This window comes from Taurulus bubalis, assembly GCF_910589615.1.
Source record: "Taurulus bubalis genome assembly, chromosome: 2".
Lineage (NCBI taxonomy): Eukaryota > Metazoa > Chordata > Actinopteri > Perciformes > Cottidae > Taurulus > Taurulus bubalis.
The window spans coordinates 14,965,515-14,985,579 of NC_136590.1; the positions used below are offsets into that span (position 1 = coordinate 14,965,515).

The 20,065-nt window shown below is 42.5% G+C and overlaps 1 protein-coding gene across 1 annotated transcript; it reads left to right on the forward strand.

Annotated features, from left to right (window-relative positions):
• Nucleotides 1-1,877: 1,877 nt before the first annotated feature.
• LOC306753827 (cilia- and flagella-associated protein 337) lies at nt 1,878-12,208 on the forward strand (the record flags this gene model as incomplete). Its single annotated transcript, XM_079237744.1, has 15 exons — nt 1,878-1,948; nt 3,013-3,250; nt 3,409-3,555; nt 4,403-4,525; nt 4,621-4,792; nt 4,880-4,926; nt 5,010-5,147; nt 5,258-5,446; nt 6,208-6,399; nt 6,545-7,018; nt 7,130-7,279; nt 9,075-9,259; nt 10,290-10,429; nt 11,744-11,895; nt 11,993-12,208. 15 exons carry the CDS (start codon nt 1,878-1,880, stop codon nt 12,206-12,208), a joined length of 2,634 nt encoding a protein of 877 aa, XP_079093870.1.
• Between the last annotated feature and the right edge of the window lie 7,857 nt (nt 12,209-20,065).

Consider the following 20,065-nt stretch of genomic DNA (forward strand, 5'->3'; position numbering starts at 1 on the left):
AGACAGGTTAAAACCAGACTAAATGGGTGAAGTTGGGGAATTAAATGAAAAACAAATCTCCACAGGCTCGTCGTGCCTTTGTCATCCTCACTGCCCCATCATCATTGAACTAGACAGGGCAGGGCTGAGGAAGTATATTTCCCGGTCCCGTTGGTGAGAGCGAGGGGAAATAAGGGCGGATCACGGGGGTGTAATTATTGTGAGTGGAAGTCCGAGAGCTTCTGCTGCCCCCGTGTGAGGCCAGCTGAGTGGAGACGGCTCAACACAAACTTCAGAGAAGAGTTCCGTATTCCTTCATTCAATCCAGGATGAAAAATATATTTCAGTACAGCCCAAAACTATTTTGTTGAGAGGATTTAATGACGTCAGATGCTGCCAGTCTTCGGGTTCCCCCTGCGAGCCTCTGCGTGTTTCAGCACTGATCCAATATTTGGCTGTGGCTCCATCTAGTGGCTGCATGAGGTAACTGCATATATTTGACTGAGGCCAGTGGAGGGGCCATCCCAGCCTAGCAAATACCTTATTCACTTTGCAAGGCTCTTTGTAAAAAATAAAAACATAAATAGCACTGCATGGGCAGGGACAAAAAGAATCCAACCCACAGAATATAATGCACTATAGGTCCTGAAATATGAGTTTATATTATCCAGCATTACTTGTTTCTGTTTTTGCACTGCTTTAAATCATTGGTGCTCCTGAAAATTGTGCCTTCTATAGATGTTTATATCATTTGGGAAAGGATTATATCAGCTTCCTATGGGAACAAAAGCTAAATATTGGTATATCTACAGTGACGCTGACAAATGTGGCCCGGTGAAGTTGTACAAAATACGATTGATATCCACTGTTGTTCACCTACCTGTTAGTGGCAGTGATGTCTGTCTTAGCTGATCCTCTTCAAAGATCCACTGATGACATCACTGCTATGACACAGCCTGCTGTAAAAGGTCTACATGGGAAAACAGGAAGCCTTTTTATGTTCCACCTGTGTATTTCTTGCACACAATGTGCTGTGGAAAAGGTGTACTGCTATACCACTATTTGCTGTTGTCCATTACTGACCATTGCATCATATATGAAATGAATTATGTAGAGCCCGTTACAGTACAGGCTCCTGATGTGTGTCGGGCTGTAGAAATTGCCCTACAGACTGCATTGGGACTTGGGTACCTTCATTAAACCTCGTGGGAGTCCACTTTGGATATCTCGTGCTCATTGAAGTGGTGAGCAAGAGTGCTGTGAGTTGCCTGGCAATAATGAAACTGCATTCATTGCAAAAGTCTGTGAGGGTATAACAATTAAGTAACATTGATGTCTGCGTTTTCTCTTTTTAACCTAAAATGTAATATTAGAGATTTCTGCAGAGTCCTTGTTATGTTTAAACAGCTATCCTTGTCCAAAAGTGGCAAGTATTAACTCTCCTGGGTCCTGGCTAACTTTGCCTCCTTTAATGATTAATCCACTGAGGGTTTGTGGCTCTGTTACCTCCGGCCGACTAGTAGTCATTTTGGAAGCTCTCAACTCTCCACGGTCCTCTCACCAGCGATGTGTTGACTTTCCCCTCTCGGAGCGGTCAAACGCTTGTGACGGATGGCATATTGATCCGTGGACCTGGACATTCCTTCCCTGTCTGGAGACAAGAAGCTTTGTCTGAGCAAATGAGGTCTGTCGGAGAAGACAGAGGGAGGGATGGAAACAAAGGCCCAGCGTGTTTAGGCCCAGAGCATGTTGAGGAGCTCAGATTGGCCTCAGTGCTTGTGGGTGCTGCAGCATCTTTAAACAGTGACGAATTGAGATTCAACCTGGATTTTAAATGCAGCAGGAGATGGAGCATCATCTAGTGTTTGGACGACTTTAAAGAGGCTCAGGTTATCAATATGTATACTTTAAGAAACAACAAAAAACCTTGGGGGCTTTATGAGAGAGAAATACCACACAGACGGTTTTGGTGAGTTTTATTTGCCTTTTTCCTATTTATCTGATCTTGATAGATAAACTGTTAAATAACTGTGTGAGTGACCTGTTATTGCAAATAAAAGTTTGTTAATTTTGCATGAGATTTGGCTGTATAACTGGCTATCATCTAATTGCTTTCTATATTTTTCATGTGACACCAATCTATCTGACATTTTATCATCTCAAACTTACTACTGTCAAATGAAACAATGTCACTGGGGAAAATAAATATACAGTTATCAATCTTTACCCTTCATCCATCCACCCACACATCCATCTTTCCATAAGGTTACAAAAAGTTATGTCAAGTCTTCTGTGAAGAACATTTGCATCTCAGACTCACATTTTATCTCCACTCAGACACTGACAAAGATTTATTCCACCCTTCCCAACACAGCTTCACCAACTCTTTCAGATACAACAGCTTTTTTACACTCCTTTGTCAGCGAACTCACCAACACTTTTATTACTTAATTACTTTACGGTCCCACTCATGCATGTCCTGATAGAGCTGGAACAGGCCTCACAATGCTGAGACATGTGACTGATTGTTCCCGCTTGTCTCCCCGAGCAACAGGGCCACACAGGAGCTGCTGGTGTTGAACATTGCTTTGATGTTTTAAACACGTCCTTTAAACCGGACTTATTCCCCATTCACAACATTTACCAAATACTCACATTAAGACCCACTGTTCAAGTAGCATACGTTCCTTTTTGCTTTGTATGTTTCAGATGATTATGCATGAGACTTCATACAAACTTTTTGGGATCAGCAGTGTGTTGTCCCAGTGCTGCCACTTGGGAGTGCTGCATTCATTCTGCAGTGAGTCACAAACCAGATATCAGTGACTGGATGGAATTCATATAACAGTCAAATGTATGGACGGAAAAATAAAAACAAGTGATGCTAAGACAACCAATTGTCTCTGATTGATCATTAGTTGGCTTCAATTGGCTCCAGGCCTATAACCACAGTGTCATTAATCCTATACTTCTGCTGAAAGTATCTATTTCCTGCACAAATTGACAATTTCCTTTCACTGATCATTGCTGCAGTGACCCAGCCAGTGGAGTCAGTCCTGCAGAGAAACTAACCCCCGAGCACCTGCAGCTCCTGAGAAATGCATTCACCTGTCCAAAAGCTGGACCCCATGAACACTGGCCAAAAGGAAGGAGTGCACGGAACAGAGGAAATGAAGAGCATGGGATGAAGGTCCAAGAGTTCCGGGATGTTTTGCGGTCTGTGATTGGTCCAGATGTGGAGGACACTTGGGTTGAAAGGTTCTTTGGTGAGGTGAGGAGAAATTAATAGAAGAAATAATAATGCCATATACTGTTAAAAAGAGAAGCAAAGGTAATGCGCACATTACAGGACATACTCCTATCGGCAAAAATAAATGTAGGATGACTTCCAGATGATGATGCAGAGTCTTGTAAATGTTTCATATCCAGGTAGATGTCAGCTGTACTGGGCAGGTAACGTGGCCGCAGCTTTGTTCCTACCTGCTTCTGGAGTACACTGAGAGGGAGCGGGCCTCCATCCCCAGAGCAGCCCTCCTGGTCTCCCAGCCGCAGATCAGACACTGCTCTCACAACAAGGTAGAGATCCACCAGCAGTGGGAAGGAAAGGTGCATCTTCGTAAACAATTACTCTGAAAAGCCAAATGGGGGCGCCAAGATTAAAAGGACATACTGTATTTATTTAAATAACAAACAGATCCCAACATAGTAGCTTTACGTTACAGCTCATTACACCCACTCAGTGTCAACCTGCCCAAGGACTGCAGATGGAAGGTATAACATCAATGAAGAAATCTCTATGCCTCTTCTCTTTGTATGACATTATTTTTAGTAGTTTATCCATGACAAATAAATGTAACAAATAAAACAATGCATTCTTATACTGAACTAAACCTAACCACAACCAACCCCAATTTAATTAACCTCACCTTTTAATACTTAAATAAATACTTTTCAAGTGAAAAGGTTCATCGTGAAAAACTACATGAACCAGTATTAACCGGAATACTGGTAATATTGTATTAACAGTTGTCATGTGGGCAGAAACAGGACTCCAATGGGGTTTGTTTTGCTTTGTGTCTGCTGTGTGTGTAGCAGACACACAAAAGTAGCCTCGTAAACTGCTTGCTAGCATGTTAGCCAGCTGTGTGTCTGTCAGCTAACTTATAGCTTGTTCTGCCCCACTATAGCCAAACAACTGAATTATGTTGTTCTTATTCATTGTCCACAGACTAGATATTTGACCCGGGATGGCAATAAATAATATTGGTATATAAGTATGAAACCTATGACACATATTCTGTTTTTTTTATATTTCAGATTCTATACTCTTGTATATGCATACATTTAATTCTTTCCTAAAAGTAGTAACTTTGTTACTCCAATAATCTTTTTTGTGCCATTAATTACATTCACTCCTCTGCAGCGGGAGGCCACAGTGCGTGTGGTTGCTGTCTCTCACCCTCCTCCACTCCGCTATTTTAGTGTCAGTAAGGGAGGTCAGATCACTGTCTGGAACAGCAGCCTACACATCCTCAAAACTCTTGGGGTGAGTGACATCATGGTAATACTTTTACATCCACATGGGAATACTACACACTCGCACACACTCACACGTTTTGTATTTAATCCTGTTTAATCCAGCTTGCTGGAGATCCAACAGAGGAAGTGGCCAACACAAGGAGGTTCAGAGGCTGGACCACTGATGCTGTCTCAATGGGCAACGTCCATATGGTTGCCATAGCAACCGACTGCAGAGACTTGCACTTTGTCAATGTCTCCACGGGCAATGTATTTGAGGATGTCCACCTCTTTGGTATACTTGATTGCTAACATGCTGAATTGTTCCTAACTAAATTGTCACGTGTTGTCGACTCTTAACTGTTTTTATGGTTTTTGTAAGGGTTTCGTAGTGTCCCAACTGCTCTTTGTTACTGGCATGATGTTCAGGTATGAACACTATTCCTTTTAGACACATTTCCTTTGAAATAAATAAACCCATCCCGTGAATCTATGTGGTTTTCCCCTCCAAGTGTCCAGAACGACCCTCTCTGCTGCTACTGGGGGATGAAAAAGGAGGAGTCCACCTCCTGTGGTTCCTGAATCCATCGAAAGGTCTTTTCAAAAATCTGTCCAACAAAGAGAAAGGTCTACAGAGGATCTTTTTCCCAGTAAGCTCGGCACTAGTAGTAACCAGTGTGGCAGTCAGCAATGACAACCACTTGTTGATTACACTCCAGTTTTACAAACATGCATTTATTGTTATCCCTCGTGATGACAGGACCTGGGTGAGCACAGCAACATGGTCTCCTACCGTCACATGCCGAACATCCACCAGGAACCAATCAACAGGGTGATGTTTGAGCCCAGCGCCAACGTCATCATGACATCATCAGAAAGTGACACCACCTCTGTGGTCTTTATGAATGTGACACTGAAGCAGGAGCCTTACGTTTGGAAATTTAAGCAGGTAACCAATTTCGCAGTGTGGTGTTTGATAGAAGGGTGTTACTGTGTGAATGCTCTTTAGTAAAGAAGCATGCCTTATTATTTTATAATGAACTTTTAGAAACATATGCCAACAATTTAGTCTACATATTACTACATTCTACATATTATTGTGCTTAGTGCTCCATTAAATCAAGAAGGTAAATGCATCAGAAGTATATGTATAGCAAGAAGGGAGTGCGATGATTTGTGTTGTTATCCACTTTTGATGTGGATCAAGGTCAGATGGCGGTCACTGTACTCTGGCCTGGGTGACCCCGACCTAACTTGGCGTAAATAGATTTCACTTCAAACTTGTTTATAAATCAATGAAAGCCCTTGTGTGGCAAAAGCGGAATACTTGACTCATACAGTGAACCTGCAGTTTTATCCAGAAGAACAAATATGAGATGTGAATCAAGTTATTTCTAAAGTTGACGCTTGCCCAGCATACAGAGGCAAACCACGCCACTGACTGTGCAGAGTAATACTCTTTCATAAGTGGTATTAAAACTGGGTGGTGATGCTTCATGTTATTCACAATGGCTTCTTTTGAAGGAGCACGCTAATTTCATACACCAATTAACTGTCAGGGAATTTTAACAATGAGGGCCCAAGTTAAAAATAAGAAGATCAGCTGACGTGTTTATTTTCATCAGACGCATGCTTTATTTTAAGTTTCAAGTATAATGAACTATTCTCTCTATACCATCAGTATACCATGTTCTGTTTGTCTCATTTCAGGGAGCTAAATGTTTTGACTACAATGCGTCTCTGCAGTTGATGGTTACAGGAGGTTGTGACCGAGCAGTCAGACTCTGGACTCGATTTGTGACCACGCGTCCCGTCGCCACGCTGCTGGGTCACCGCACCGCGGTGTTGGATGTTGCAATCTACCAACCTGTTGGGCAGATCTTCAGCTACTCCAGAGATGCCGTGAGTCAGTTAAGATTAAGTTTAAAATATTAAGTGCTTTTGTTTTGCTTATTGTTTATCATAATTAATCATATTTTAGATTTTTGTGAATCTGCTGGTTTATTTTGTAATTACTTTACTAATTACTTTACTAATTGTTCCTCAGGAGCTGAAGGTTTGGGACATTTCCAGCCATCGCTGTCTGAAAACTGTCTGTCTGCAGTTCCCATGCCAGCAGCCAGGTCGAATCCCAGAACATGGCAACTTCCCCTTCTTGTTGCTGAGCCCTCCTCTTCCTGAGCAGACCCAGGCTCATTTGGTGGTGGGATGCAAAGATCACCTGGCACTGCTCAACCTGGCTGAAACGAGAAGAGGAGGGGGCGGATGGTGGACAGATGGAGGAGGGGAACCTGGGCCAAGCGGTCAAAGTGGTCCTGCCCTCTCCTGCGCTCTGTACAACTCTTCTCTGACGCAGGTGGTGACCGGACATGCCGACTCATCTGTGTCTCTGTGGGACGTGGAGACGGGGATGAGGCGGCTTCAGATCCTAAATGTTCACGGAGAAGATGAGGTCACCTGCATGACTCTCGACTCCTCCCACAGAAGACTGATCACTGGAGCTCGCAATGGCACGATAAAGGTTTAATACCACTTTACAGTGCAAATGTGATTCAACTGTAGCACCAAACATTGCTGTGCATATTTATTTTACATAAGACAGTTTGTTAATGAGAAGACAATTCCCCGACAGGTGTGGAACTTACTAAATGGCCTCAACTTGCATAAACTGGAGCCCGTCACCAACTCTGAGGTCACCGGGTTGACCTGTCTCCATGACAACCGGCTGCTGTCCGTTGGGTGGAGCCGGCGGGTCGCTCAGTACGACATCGCAGCTGCCAAGGTAAAATTAAAGGCGCTTTAAATAATCCACAGCAGTTGCGGTAAAGTTTTTTGTTTTTTGTAAACACTCACTGTTTCACACCAAAATGCATTATGCACACCCTTAACACATAATAAAATTGTTGAATGCTTTTCCTTCTTTAAAAAAAAATGTTTTTCATATATGTATTGCTTGTTAGCAGTCTTCTTCTTCCTTTCTTCTTTTGGAACATGACATAAATCAACTCAAACCACCATGAGGACTCACTCATTGCACCACGGTGCTGCTCGTGGTCATAACCTCCACCTTACATATCAAGCTTTGTTTGTAAAAAATAGAGGAATAACTGAAACAGAAAATTACATCATTAAATCCATTACAAGGTTTTAGAATGGTAGCCGTGTGGTTACAGCGTATGCCATTTAACCACAATGCACCAAATTAAATTGTTGCATGTCATACCCTCTCTGTCTTTCTCTCTCCCACACTTCTCCCTGTCCTCTGTCAATTGTTTTATAAGGTGTAGAAGTGATTCTTGGAAGTGCAGCACACACCATTAAATGACAAAAAAGCTTAAATATGTCAAGATGCACACAAGACGTCTTAGACTTCGCACTTTTGCTCGTTCACAAGATCCTCCCCAGATATTGAGTACTGGATGATGAGTCCCATGCAAACAGCTGTCACCATAGTAACTAGTCTGGTAAAGACTTAAAACACTGTGTTTTCTTAAGAGTGCAGATTTTAGAGGGCCTCTTATATCGTAATATTAAATGTCTAGCATGGTTCAAAGCTTCGAAGAAAAGATTCACCACATCCACGGACTCATTTCTACACGCTGGCAGTTTTCACTTCAGGAAATAAATTTGAAGCATTGCCAGTGCCAGTATAAACACCAGTATGAACTGCAATGTGAGACAAAAGTTTGGAAATGCATTTTTTCACACCTCAAATTCTTGTGTTACAGTTTACCTCTCAACCTTTAACCACCATCTGCTCTGCGGTTAGATTCATGCCTTGACTACAGGGGCAACATTCAGTATTCACTTCCTGTTTTTCCTCCGCTCACAATGTTTCTCATTGTAAAGCCCCCTGTGTCAGCAGAGCCTGATTTTTGAAAAAACATTTTAAGGCTAAAAAAAACAGTGAGTACTGAGTAAATGATATTAGAGAATGACGTAAATCACATTTACACATGCATCTGGTGAGATCGCATACATCTGTGCCATGCAAAACAAGGGTTTCTCTGACGTCCATCATGCTGAGCTATGACTTCACTTTATTTTTATTCTCACATGTAGTAAATATGCAACAAATTTTAACCATCCTAAGCCGTAAGAGCAGTGGGCTGCTGTAAAGCGTCCGGGGAGCCACTTGGGGTTCAGCGTCTCACTCAACAAAACTCTGACATGTGGACAGGAGAAGGCATGGATCGAACTGCCGACCTTGTGAGAGGTCGACCAACTCCATTCCCTGAACCACAGCCACCTTATTTGAAAGAGCTGACCTCAACACTGTAGCCCAGAGGTGTAAACAAAATCAGTAAACCAGAGAAGGAAATAGCGCTGCTTTCCACAAGGCAGCACAAACAATTACATGTTATGTCAGACCATTTGTAAACTGTCACAGTGGGAAGTGGCAAGTTCAACCAAAAAGTTCACGCACACAGTGAAGCCTGAAGACAACATGGTACTTTCTATGTTAGCACAAAGCTGCTCAAACTGCTGATTTTCAACCTTCTTAATATTTAAAATGTTTACCATTGTAAAAACCTTTGCTGATGTTTAATATGTGCATCTGTATACTGTATATATAGGATTTGTATGTGAGAGCAGACATGTCGTGGAAGTCGAGCGGCGTCCACAAATCGGACATTCTAGCCGTGTGTCAGTGCGCTGCTCTGGGGGTCGTTGCCACGGCAAGCCATGACGGAGAGGTGATTATATGGAGGCTGGAGACGCAAGGACCAGCGCTTCACCTTCAGAGACCGACACAGGGAGGGTAAGAAAACTCAGCCTCGATGTAAAGATAGCTAATATGCACAAGTCCAGCCAGTAGTGGAAAGTGAGTGAAATTGTTTTCTCAAGTACTGCACATGTTCGAAGTGCTTTAGCAGAATGTATCCATTGTATGCCACTTTACACCCCTACGCCACTTCACTTTAGAGGAATACATCGTACTGCATTAAAAAAAAACATGAAGTAACATTGTTAAATATTAAAACAGTGTTTTGATAATATAAATCCTTATATTCTGCAGATATTCTCTATTACTCTTCATGTCTATTAAAGTTCAGGTTAGCGAGGTCAGTACAACACAGCTATGCAGCTGGAGTTGGTTGTGTCTATGAAATGTCCAGTTCTCAAGGGAAGTCAGTCACACGCCTGCGCACTTCAACACTCACACCTGTTTATCAGTATATTGACATTAGAGAAGCAGACTGGTCGTTGCACATTCCAGTTTTGTGAGAAAAGATGAGAACACGATTTTCCTCCTTTTAGACAAGTTAGAGCCAATAGAAATGTTAGATGTTCATGACGGAAAACCGTGTATTAAAGAGCCGACCTTCCGGCTGTTCGGGGTGTTTTTTGGACGGTCAACCTACGTGTTGGCTGGACGACTCCCTGCTATCACGATCGCAGCATTTGTTACCTTACTTGTGATCAAGGAAAATAAATTCCGAGAACGAGAGAAGTTGTTTGACTGAGTTCTTCTGGACGCTACACCAGGCATCCAATATTTGACGCACGCTAACAGTTTTCCAAACTTCTCGGTGTCTGCTTATAAAACACAGTCCAGTTGGGGCCCTTTGTCACATTCCAGTGGTAAAATTATCCAATATTCCCAATAAAAAAAAGAAAACATTTAGTTTTTTGTTCTTCTTTACCCTATTCATTATCTTACAACCCCACCAGCCAAAACACTAGCTCTAGTCTGATTGTAAAAAAAATAATTGTCAAGAGTTCTGCATTCTTTGTGTGTGGTATTTACTCTTGTGGCCCGTTTTTTTTTTGCCTTTGTGTGCATCTAGAGTGCTGGCCCCTGTGAACAGCCTCTTCTTCCTGCAGCATCGGGCTGGCAACAGAAAGCTGAGAAACAGAGGTGTGCTGGTCTCATCGCAGTCCGGATGTCTCTGCTTTTGGAGCATCACTGGACAGACGAACGTTTATGGTGAGAAATGAAAGGTGAGATGAATGCAGAGTATCATTTTAACCACGGAGCACTTTTACACTGGCTAGATGATTATCCTCCACTGAATGGGCTTTTCCCTCGTAATCCCCATTAAAAAAGGTTGTGGAATTGTGTAGCTCAACCCGTGGAGCACTTTTACACGGCCTAACCCTCCATTACATGGACAAAATTGTACAAATCCACAACCTGAATTATTTAGGCTGTGTAAAAGTGCTCTATGGGTTGAGTTACGCAGTTCCACAACCTGGGTTATGACGATCATGTGAAAGAGAGCATTCAAAGAAGAAGAAGAATTTAGGCTCTGAAAAAGTGCTTCCTGGCAGTGCTCAAAGTGGGCTGGTCACAGTACTAGCACTTCTTCATTTTACTCTTTGGCGTACCCTGACTTTTTCTTGCATACTGCCACTTTTTCACCAGTATGCAGGATACCAGTGCCGTTACACTTTTCTGTACATAATTGTAAATAATAATAATAATGATAAAATATTTATTTAACTACAGCAAGGTTAGTCTTAACATTATGTAGTAATAAATGGTCAACATTATGTGAAATTGCTTAGTTTTAAGTAAAAAATTCCCTTTTTATTTTACTGCAGAAATTCAGAATATAGAAATGATTACTAATGATTACTAGCCAATTCACACACTAGCACAATAAGTGGAGTCCTGACTTATTTGTTCCACTTAAAGCACTTTGCAGAGCTTAATGGGAGTCCTGGCACTTCTTTTTTTGTGCAGAGATTATCATTCGGAAGAACTGGATGCAAAAGTTCAAAGACATGAATTTAGAATTAAACTCTCACAGTATGAGGGAGGTGGAAGCAACAAACTATAAAAGCAATTGACAGGCAGCTGTCAGTTTTAACGATCCTCCCATAAAACAGATTTGCAAACAGACAGAGCAGTCAGTGACCATCAGGCTGAACTGTCGACTTGGCCTCCCGCCTGTCCCATTCCTGGCAGCCCACTATATGTCTCTTTCCAGATTCCATCTGTGTTTAGTGGTGTGGGATTCATGCTCTCTGACCGCTGCATATGTGTACGAGCATGCATGGTGTGTTTATGAGTGAGCCAGTCTGCATATGTGTTGCACGTATATTACAGCATGAAGGAATTTGAGAGTAAAAGGGAGCTGGGTGACAAAACATTTAAGGTGGCATTTAAAGGTGTCTCAGAAGTGAATTTGTCAAGAAAGTATTCTTAATCTTCAGGAGACTATTGTAAAAACATTAATTTATCTTGATTTTACTTGGTGTCTTTACATTTTACAAACCTTTTCCCTCCCCATTCCAGGTCAGTTCTATGCTCCAGAGCAGCCAGGTGAGAGTGTGCTGTGCCTGACCTCAGATCAGCTTAACAACACCCTGGTCACTGGAGGCACAACGGGCTGGCTTCAGATCTGGGACATCTGTCACTACGCACTGGACCTCCAACACGAGATGAGTGTATGTCTTTGTGTTTGTGAGCTGGTGTTAATAAATAAAAGATGGACTTCGTACTGTGCATGCCCATAAGCCTGAGGTGTTCTCTCTCCACACACAGCCTTACTGTGAGCGGCCTCCTCTGCTGCAGTGTTGGAAGGCTCATGAGAGAGCATTAGTAAGCGTGGACGTTCTCGAGGTGGCTGACCGACTGTTCGTCCTCACAGCCTCAGCTGACGGCTCTGCTGGACTGTGGACGAAAGACGGAGACCATGTGGGTTCCTTTGGCCAGGAAAAGATGTGGAATATTTGTGAACCAGCTACTTACCAGAGGTGAGGCTCATGAGCGGGTAACTGTGATGCTTGTATATCTCAAGAGTATTAATCAAATAATAGGGAACATTTTAAAAATGTAAACAGTCATAGAGTGAGCTCAGAAATGGCAGGGCATCCATTACCAAGTTTTATTTAAATACATAAAACAAAGTCTAGGAGGGAAACAAAAAAAGCCCAAATTTGAAAAACAATTCAATGGTGGCTAACTTTTCCTAATTTTCTGAACCCACTGAGTGTTAACACATCGTCTCTGTGTGTTGCTCAGTGTGCTAAGGTGGTTGAAGCCATACATGCTAAGAATTCCCATAAAGCATATTGGTTCTTCACTAACAAAGACCACACCAATAGTGATATGGGTTTCAAATGTTGTATTGCGAGATAGAACGAGAGGGTTGGATTAAGTAAGCGGGAAGGAGGGATGAAGGGATGAAGGGATGAAGAGATGTAGGGGAGAAGGGACGAGATGGGTAGAGGGAGTCGTGGAAAGAAGGTTGGAGCGGTGCGATGAGAGACCGCTGGCGTCTGTTGGCTGGTGGGATCAATGGGCGTGGAGACTTGTGAGTGGGGGCCGTCTCTTCAGAAGCTCTGGTGGTGCAGAGTACCACCTCGTTCCTGTGTGTGTGTGTGTGTGTGTGTGTGTGTGTGTGTGTGTGTGTGTGTGTGTGTGTGTGTGTGTGTGTGTGTGTGTGTGTGTGTGTGTGTGTGTGTGAGTGAGTGAGTGAGAGAGAGAAAGTGAACATTGTGCTTCAGTACTTAGTGCTCGGGCAATTCGCTGAGTTTGGGGCGTGGTCTTCGTTCCGGAACTAAGTTTTATAAAACACCATATACTATTCAAGTGTTTAAGGAATGATGTGACACGAGAGCCTTTCTGGGATTTTAACATTAACTAAATTGTGCCAATATAGTAGCGTGTACAGGGGATGTCCAAACAAGAAATGATGTTGACGGTGAATGGTTTGTGCCAAATCTAATATAGAGGAATACGTCATGGTTAAGTACTTCCTCTCGAAGAAACTTCCCTCGTTGTTTCCACAGACATTGAGTCTTTAATAGCAACTTCAGTTTGGTTGAAGGTCATAAACTCTGGCTTGGCCCAGTGCTTTGCTGTGTGCTTGGCTGTATGTAGTCACATGTTGGGCAACATGAACCACAAAGCAGAGAACACTGTGAAGTCATTAAATTTAAGAGAGACCAAAAAAAAGGTGCAGTCAAGTGAAAGCCAGAGACAAAATATATGAGAGTAAGAGAGAAACAGTTTGTGGTCTAAATGTCAATTATGTTATCGCATCAACTTCTCTGCTCTACTCTTCTGGCTCTCTGCCTTTGTGGCTTCTGATTGGTCGATCATCCACAATGAGCAATGTATCTGCTGTAGCTCTTGCATGAGTGTTGCATAATTCAGACTGTTTTAGCCGTGCAGGGCCATAGCTCTCGGATAGCCATGTCCCCATCAGCCTCAGCTATATTTTGTGTTTAGTGTTAATGAGAACATGTTACGTAACATAAGCATTTTGGCATTGGCATTGTGAACATGTTAGCATTCTGACATCAGCATTGATGTGCATAATGCTGTTTTCCATTTGAACTGGGAAGTCTGGATTTCTTATTTTCCAGAAGAAAATTTCAAAAGGAACCACGTCTGAAAGTCACACAAACGCCCTCAAACCCCAACCCCAAATTCCAAGATGGCTGCTCATTACGGTTAAAAAAATAATTAAAAAAAGCTGTAGTAACATGCTGTTTTATTAGTTCTGTCTGACTTGTGTCTCGTTAAATCAGTCATAGTCATACACACAGTACTGTACAACTCCTATCTGTAAACATGTTGCTGTGGTGTAACATGTGCAATGTGTTGTTTTCAACTGGTATTGCTAACAAGTTTGACGTATATGGAAGTACAGACTAACAGAGCCTGTAGCATTTCTGTAGACTTGCCTGTTTTTGGCTATGCATTGTCCAGATTTAAGCCAAGCAGTAAATACTGTATTCTAACATGTGTGTTAAGGTCTCCTTTAAACAGTTAATCAGTGTAAAGTTCCATGTGTGTACATGTATTTATACCCAAAGACAGTCTGAAAACAACCTGTGACAATCTATCATGCTAGCAGAGATCACTGATCCCGTCTAGTTCAGTGACATGAACAAAATTGGGAAACCTGTCTAAAGTAAACAGATTTATGTTTGCACAAGTCAATTCCCTTCAGCAAAGAGTGATATATGTTGGTTCTGACATCCATAGGAAGACACAAAAGACAGTGAAAGAAGATACGAAGACGATGACTGAAAGTGACAAAAAGGAGCTCAGCAGGTTCAAAAGTAAAGGACCTGGCCCCACCAGCAGGGGTCAAACTTCACAGGAGGAATGCTGTTCTGAAGGTAGTTATTTAGTACAAACAGGTGTTTTGAAGTGCGACACACACACACACACACACACACACACACACACACACACACACACACACACACACACACACACAGAGAGAGAGAGAGAGAGAGAGAGAGAGAGAGAGAGAGAGAGAGAGAGAGAGAGAGAGAGAGAGAGAGAGAGAGAGAGAGAGATGCCCTCTCCCTGAACCAGGCCATCTCCACTGGAGATGTGCCTTGACATAATTACCACTTTCGTTAGAATCCCTCCACACCTGGGTTCGGGTGTAGCTGTTGTTGCGGCAGAAAAAATGTACAGGTCAGGGTGGCCTTCCAAGCTAATTCAGCCTGATACCATGATTAAATCATGTACAATCTTACCACATTATGAAGAGTCAAAACATTCTTCACATTCTCCTCCTCTGAAGTCTGGAGCTTCGATCGGTAACATTTGGGCAACGTACTGCTGCAGAGACGCAAGCCATATTGTTTAAAAAAAAACAAAAAATTAAGTTGAGAAATGCTCACGGTGTGTGAGTGTGTGTGTGTGTGTGTGTGTGTGTGTGTGTGTGTGTGTGTGTGTGTGTGTGTGTGTGTACAATATATTTCCTATACTTTCCTTTCACTGTCTGCCCATTACTCAGAACTTGCCAAAATAAGCAATTAGCTGTGCTTTCTCAGCAACCACACCCAGGCAGACACTGTTATGTACAAGCTCAAATAAACTAATGTTGTCTGCTGTCATTCACTTTAGCTTCACCCACTTGTGCAGCAGAGAATGACCACAATCAACCTCAGTACCACATGGTAACCCGCAAATACACAATCAGCAGCTGATGCAAACATTCTCACCTCATCATAACCATCATCTGTGTGTGGCAATATCTGTGTGAGGACTCTTGCCAGATGGTAGCTTCGTGTCACGAGGGGAGACATCTGTTTGATGACATTGTTGATTGTTTTTGCCCTATCAGACTCTGCAGGTGACTTCCACACTGATTACTGGATCCGTTCCCTTCTCTCCTACTGCCCGCTTTATGAATACCTGATTTTTAAGTTCTGTTGGTGCCCAGTGATGTGATAACAAATGATGCATCTAACTATTTCTAACCTTTTCACTGGAATTCTCTGTTGTTCCAAAAAGAAAGAAAAAAAAGAAAATAAACTAATCAAGCATCAGACTACTGAATGATTGTCTTGTCATCACTGTGAAGTTGCTCTGCAAACAGCAAAGACACCACAGGTGCTGGTTTGTAGATTTCCCCCTGTTTGAAGCTCAATGCACAAACTGTGGAACTAAACCTGTCACCAGTAGCTTGCCTATTTACAATAGCATTGAATACCAGGATGCCACTTAAAACAATAGTGTGTACCTTTTGAAAAAGGGAATAACACATTCTTCTTCTGACAAGTTCTAAGTTAAACTTCTAAACAATAAAAACAAAGTCAAATCAATTCACTCATTTGCTGCTACAGTCTGACTTGGTCTAAAATGAACAGGATGCTTGTTGTGGCTAATGTTAGCAAACTTTAGATAGATCGAGCAGGATCTTTCTATTATGAAGCTATATTTAGCGTTTCCATTTCAGCAGCTATTGAAGTGGCTGCGGTAAATAATTTCTCTTTCATTTCCAAAATTCTGTGGTCTTTGCTACTGTAATTACTGATCGACATTTTCTTATTTTCAATGCATTATCTAAATACTAATATTGGTTTGTGGACATCCAATAGCGGCCAGCATAAAAATACTGTTCAGCAAACGAGACAATAAAAGACTATCAATTCTGGAGGAATGTGAGGGCGCAGTTCCACTTCCTTTCGTTTCGGTTGTGGCTGTAGAGCTCCACGCTCAGGCTGAAGTTGTCCAGAAAAAACACGTTGTTGGAAAGGGATAATAAAAGTGGTAAAGTAATTGTGGAATAATGCAATTCCATTTTAGACAAATCTGACAGGAAAACCCTGATTTATTTCATTTGAGGGTTTGAATACAAGTCTTCCCACCTCCTTCTTTTCTATTTTTATCTTAACTTCTCCTTTTCTTTCTCCTGATCTCTCCATCTGTTGAGCTTCTTCATCATCTCTCTGTTTACTTCTCCTCACTGTGACTTTGTGTCTTGTGCTGCCACACTGTGCGTTTCTGGCCTGTGCATTGCTGTAGCAGCCAATTTATGTGGACTGACCGCTGCGAGACCTGACAGGAAGTTGGAAAAAACCTCCAATCGATTCATCTGACTGCTTTAGATGTTTGGTGAAGAATTTTAGAAATGCCTCTATGATGCTGCTCTGTAAACGCTGCTTCATCTTCATGAAAATAGTTCTCTGAACCTGAACCTAAATAGTCTGTTCTTCATTTGCCTCTTTTTTACTCATATTATTTTTCCAGGAGATGCCTCCTCAGAGGATTTACCCACAATCCCTCAAGTGTGGTATCAGTTTGACTTGCAGCAAAAGCATCTGGAAGGAAAAGTGAGCTCCCTACCTAGTCAGATATATTATTGAAGATGCAGACATGAATGCTGTTTTTCTGCCTTCCTGGTTTTCATAAAGTCATTTTGAAACTGTATATTGAATTAAATATGTCATATTCATTACTGTGCTGGCACTATTTCCCCTTCAAAACAGACTGCACCACATTGCATTTATAGCTTTTTTCGTATTCGTTTTTTAGCCGTGCCAAATTCTGCTCACATTTCCTGACGGGTGGTCCATCTCTTACTCATCTCTTCTTTAAAGGAATGGTTCAGACATTACACGCTGAGAGTATGATGAGAAGGTTGAAATCCCTCTCATGTTTGTAGGCAAAATATTAAAAGCTTTTCTTAGCATAAAGACTGGAAATGGGAGAAACAGCTAGCTAGCCTGGCTACATTCAAAGGAACCAGCATCTCTAAAACCCACACTATTTCTCATTTGTTTAATCCTTACAAAAACTGAAGTGTAAAAATGACATGTTACGGTTTATCACCCGCTGCTTCCATCTAAGCTATACGTTAACTGTGAGCTAACTGGCTGTACCTGTTAGCTTCATTCTTAGTGCTCTATGTTATTTCTTGGCTGGGCGGCGCAGTCACTTCCTGGAGTTTTGATGCCACTAACGTTTCCCTGTTTCCAGTCTTTAAGCTGGGTGAAGCTAAGCTAAGGGTATTCACCAAAATGATGAACTACTGCTTTACAAGTTTTGTCTATGCAGCTTAACAATACCCTTATTGTTGTATTTCTTTTATCAGTCGTGTCAAATGTCCTAATATCTTTTGAGTCATTCAGACAGAGAGCCATCTGAGCCATCACACCCATTTATCTCAACCCAACCCTGCACATGAATACATAAGGGTCTGCTGAATTGCACAAATTGGTGACGCAAGACACAATGCCCTATTTTTTCTTTCTTTCTTTCCATATTCAATTTTGCAACTTCTTTGCAATAGCATGCCTGCTCATCCTGAAAAAACGGGTTATTTTAAGCACGTTTTAGCGGGGGAGGAAGCGAGCGCAGAGCCCTTTCTCCAGTTTGTTTCTCTGGGATAAATACAAACAGACACAGCCAGGACAAACAGGGCAAGTCAACTAGACTGCACTTTTGCCCCCCCAGGCATCTATAAGACAACATAGCATTACTGAAATGTGTTGTGTTTTCAGAAATATCTTCTGTCTGGCTCGAGATAACAGATACGTAACTTGGCATTTAGTGATTACATGCTCATGTATTTATCTTAATGCATTTTGTGTGCAGAAGAATGAAAAGGAACAAGACATACTCATAAATATTTCTCAGTTTGTTGTAGTTTAGTTGTTGGACTTTTTTTAGCCGTAAAGTCCAATAAATACATCTTCGAGAAACCATGACCAACTGAGAGAAACTTAAAATGGAAAGCTCATTTAGTTGCGAAAAATGTTGCTTCTGCGGGTCTAAAAACAGATATTCTTTATATCATGCATTTGGGTCAAAACAACAACAAAAACGTCTCGTTCTGTCTTTGTGGCTGTGTTCTTCGAAAAGGCAGCAGTCACCAAATTTAGTCTGTGCATGTGTGTGGGTGTGTGTGTGTTTCGAGGCAAAACAGAAGCTCTTTTACAATCCGGCTGAATGGCAGGTTAAAGATTCTTTTCTCTAATTTACAACATCAGCAAAGATTTCTCGTGGTCCGTTCTCTCTTCAGAGAGGGTAAAATACCCCGGAGAACAACTCCTAGACACTAATGCGTAATTTTGCCAGACTCACACACACACACACGCACTCACACACACACCCAAACAGACGACAGATGTTCCAAAATACCACAGTAACAACAGCGCAGATGGAAGCAGGAAAATGCCCTGTGAGAGCTTCATTGCTTTAGTATAAAGCTGCTTAGGGCTTTTAGAGGCGTAATGGGCAAAAAACAGCCATCGTAATTTATACACTGTATGTTTTCACAGGAATCAGAGAGGGGGAGAGTAAAGAAAAGATGGCCTGTGAACGGGCGGTTATTTCTCCCTGCATGTTTCCTCATGTGGAGTTGTGCAAGAAGTTGTGTTGTGTTCCAGCACTGCCTTTTCTGAATGTGCGTCTCCTCCGTAGACCAGCGTGACAGGGAGAAAAGCGAGGATTCATGTGTGGGAACGGCAACAGGAAGGAAAGTACAGCTGGGAATCTTTGCCCAGAGCAAAACAGGCTGGACGTCTGTGGTGAAAAAAGCAAGAGAAAAAGAGTGGAGAAAGGAAAAGAGAAGGAAGGAGAGAGGTAAGATGGCAGAGGAGCAAAGAGGATGAACGTCTGAAGCAGGGATGACATGAAGCATGGGATGGGAGGGGGGGAGAAGATTTGATGGAGTGAAAGAGGACTCTATTAATGAGAAGGAGCAGAGGAGATGACAGAGGGAAGGGAACCTTGTCTACACGCCTTCCTGGGATGTCAAGGCAAGTCACACGCTCACACAGACTTCACACAGACTTCACACACACTTGTACACCGTTAAATCTACACATGCACAATCACAATCCCCCTGCCAGAAAATTGGAGAGGAAGGCAGCCAAGTTAAACACGCACACACATGCGTGAATGAAAACTGGACTTGGACCTGCAGCTGTACACACACACACACACACACACACACACACACACACACACACACACACACACATGCAATGCATCAGAGTGGATACGCCAGCTGGACGTGGTTTCATTCAGATCTGCTGTGACAAGAGGAGGTTCACAGTCTCCACCCCTTCCTGCTCCCAAGGACTTCTGTTTCAGAGTGTGTGTGTTTTCTAAACCCGCTCACTCTCAATCTCCTAGCCTGTCACTTGACGTTTGTGTATACCTGCACACACACAAACACACACTCTCGCTCTCTCGTCCCAAAAGCAGCAGGTCCCTGGAAGCAGCCAAACTGTCAGTGGCTGTTGCGAACACATGCTCGCTCTCAGCTCGGCTCTTTCTTCAGTCGCTGCCAAGGGAGGAGGAGGAGGAGGAGGAGGAGGAGGAGGAGGAAGAGGAGGAGGAGGAGGAGGAGGA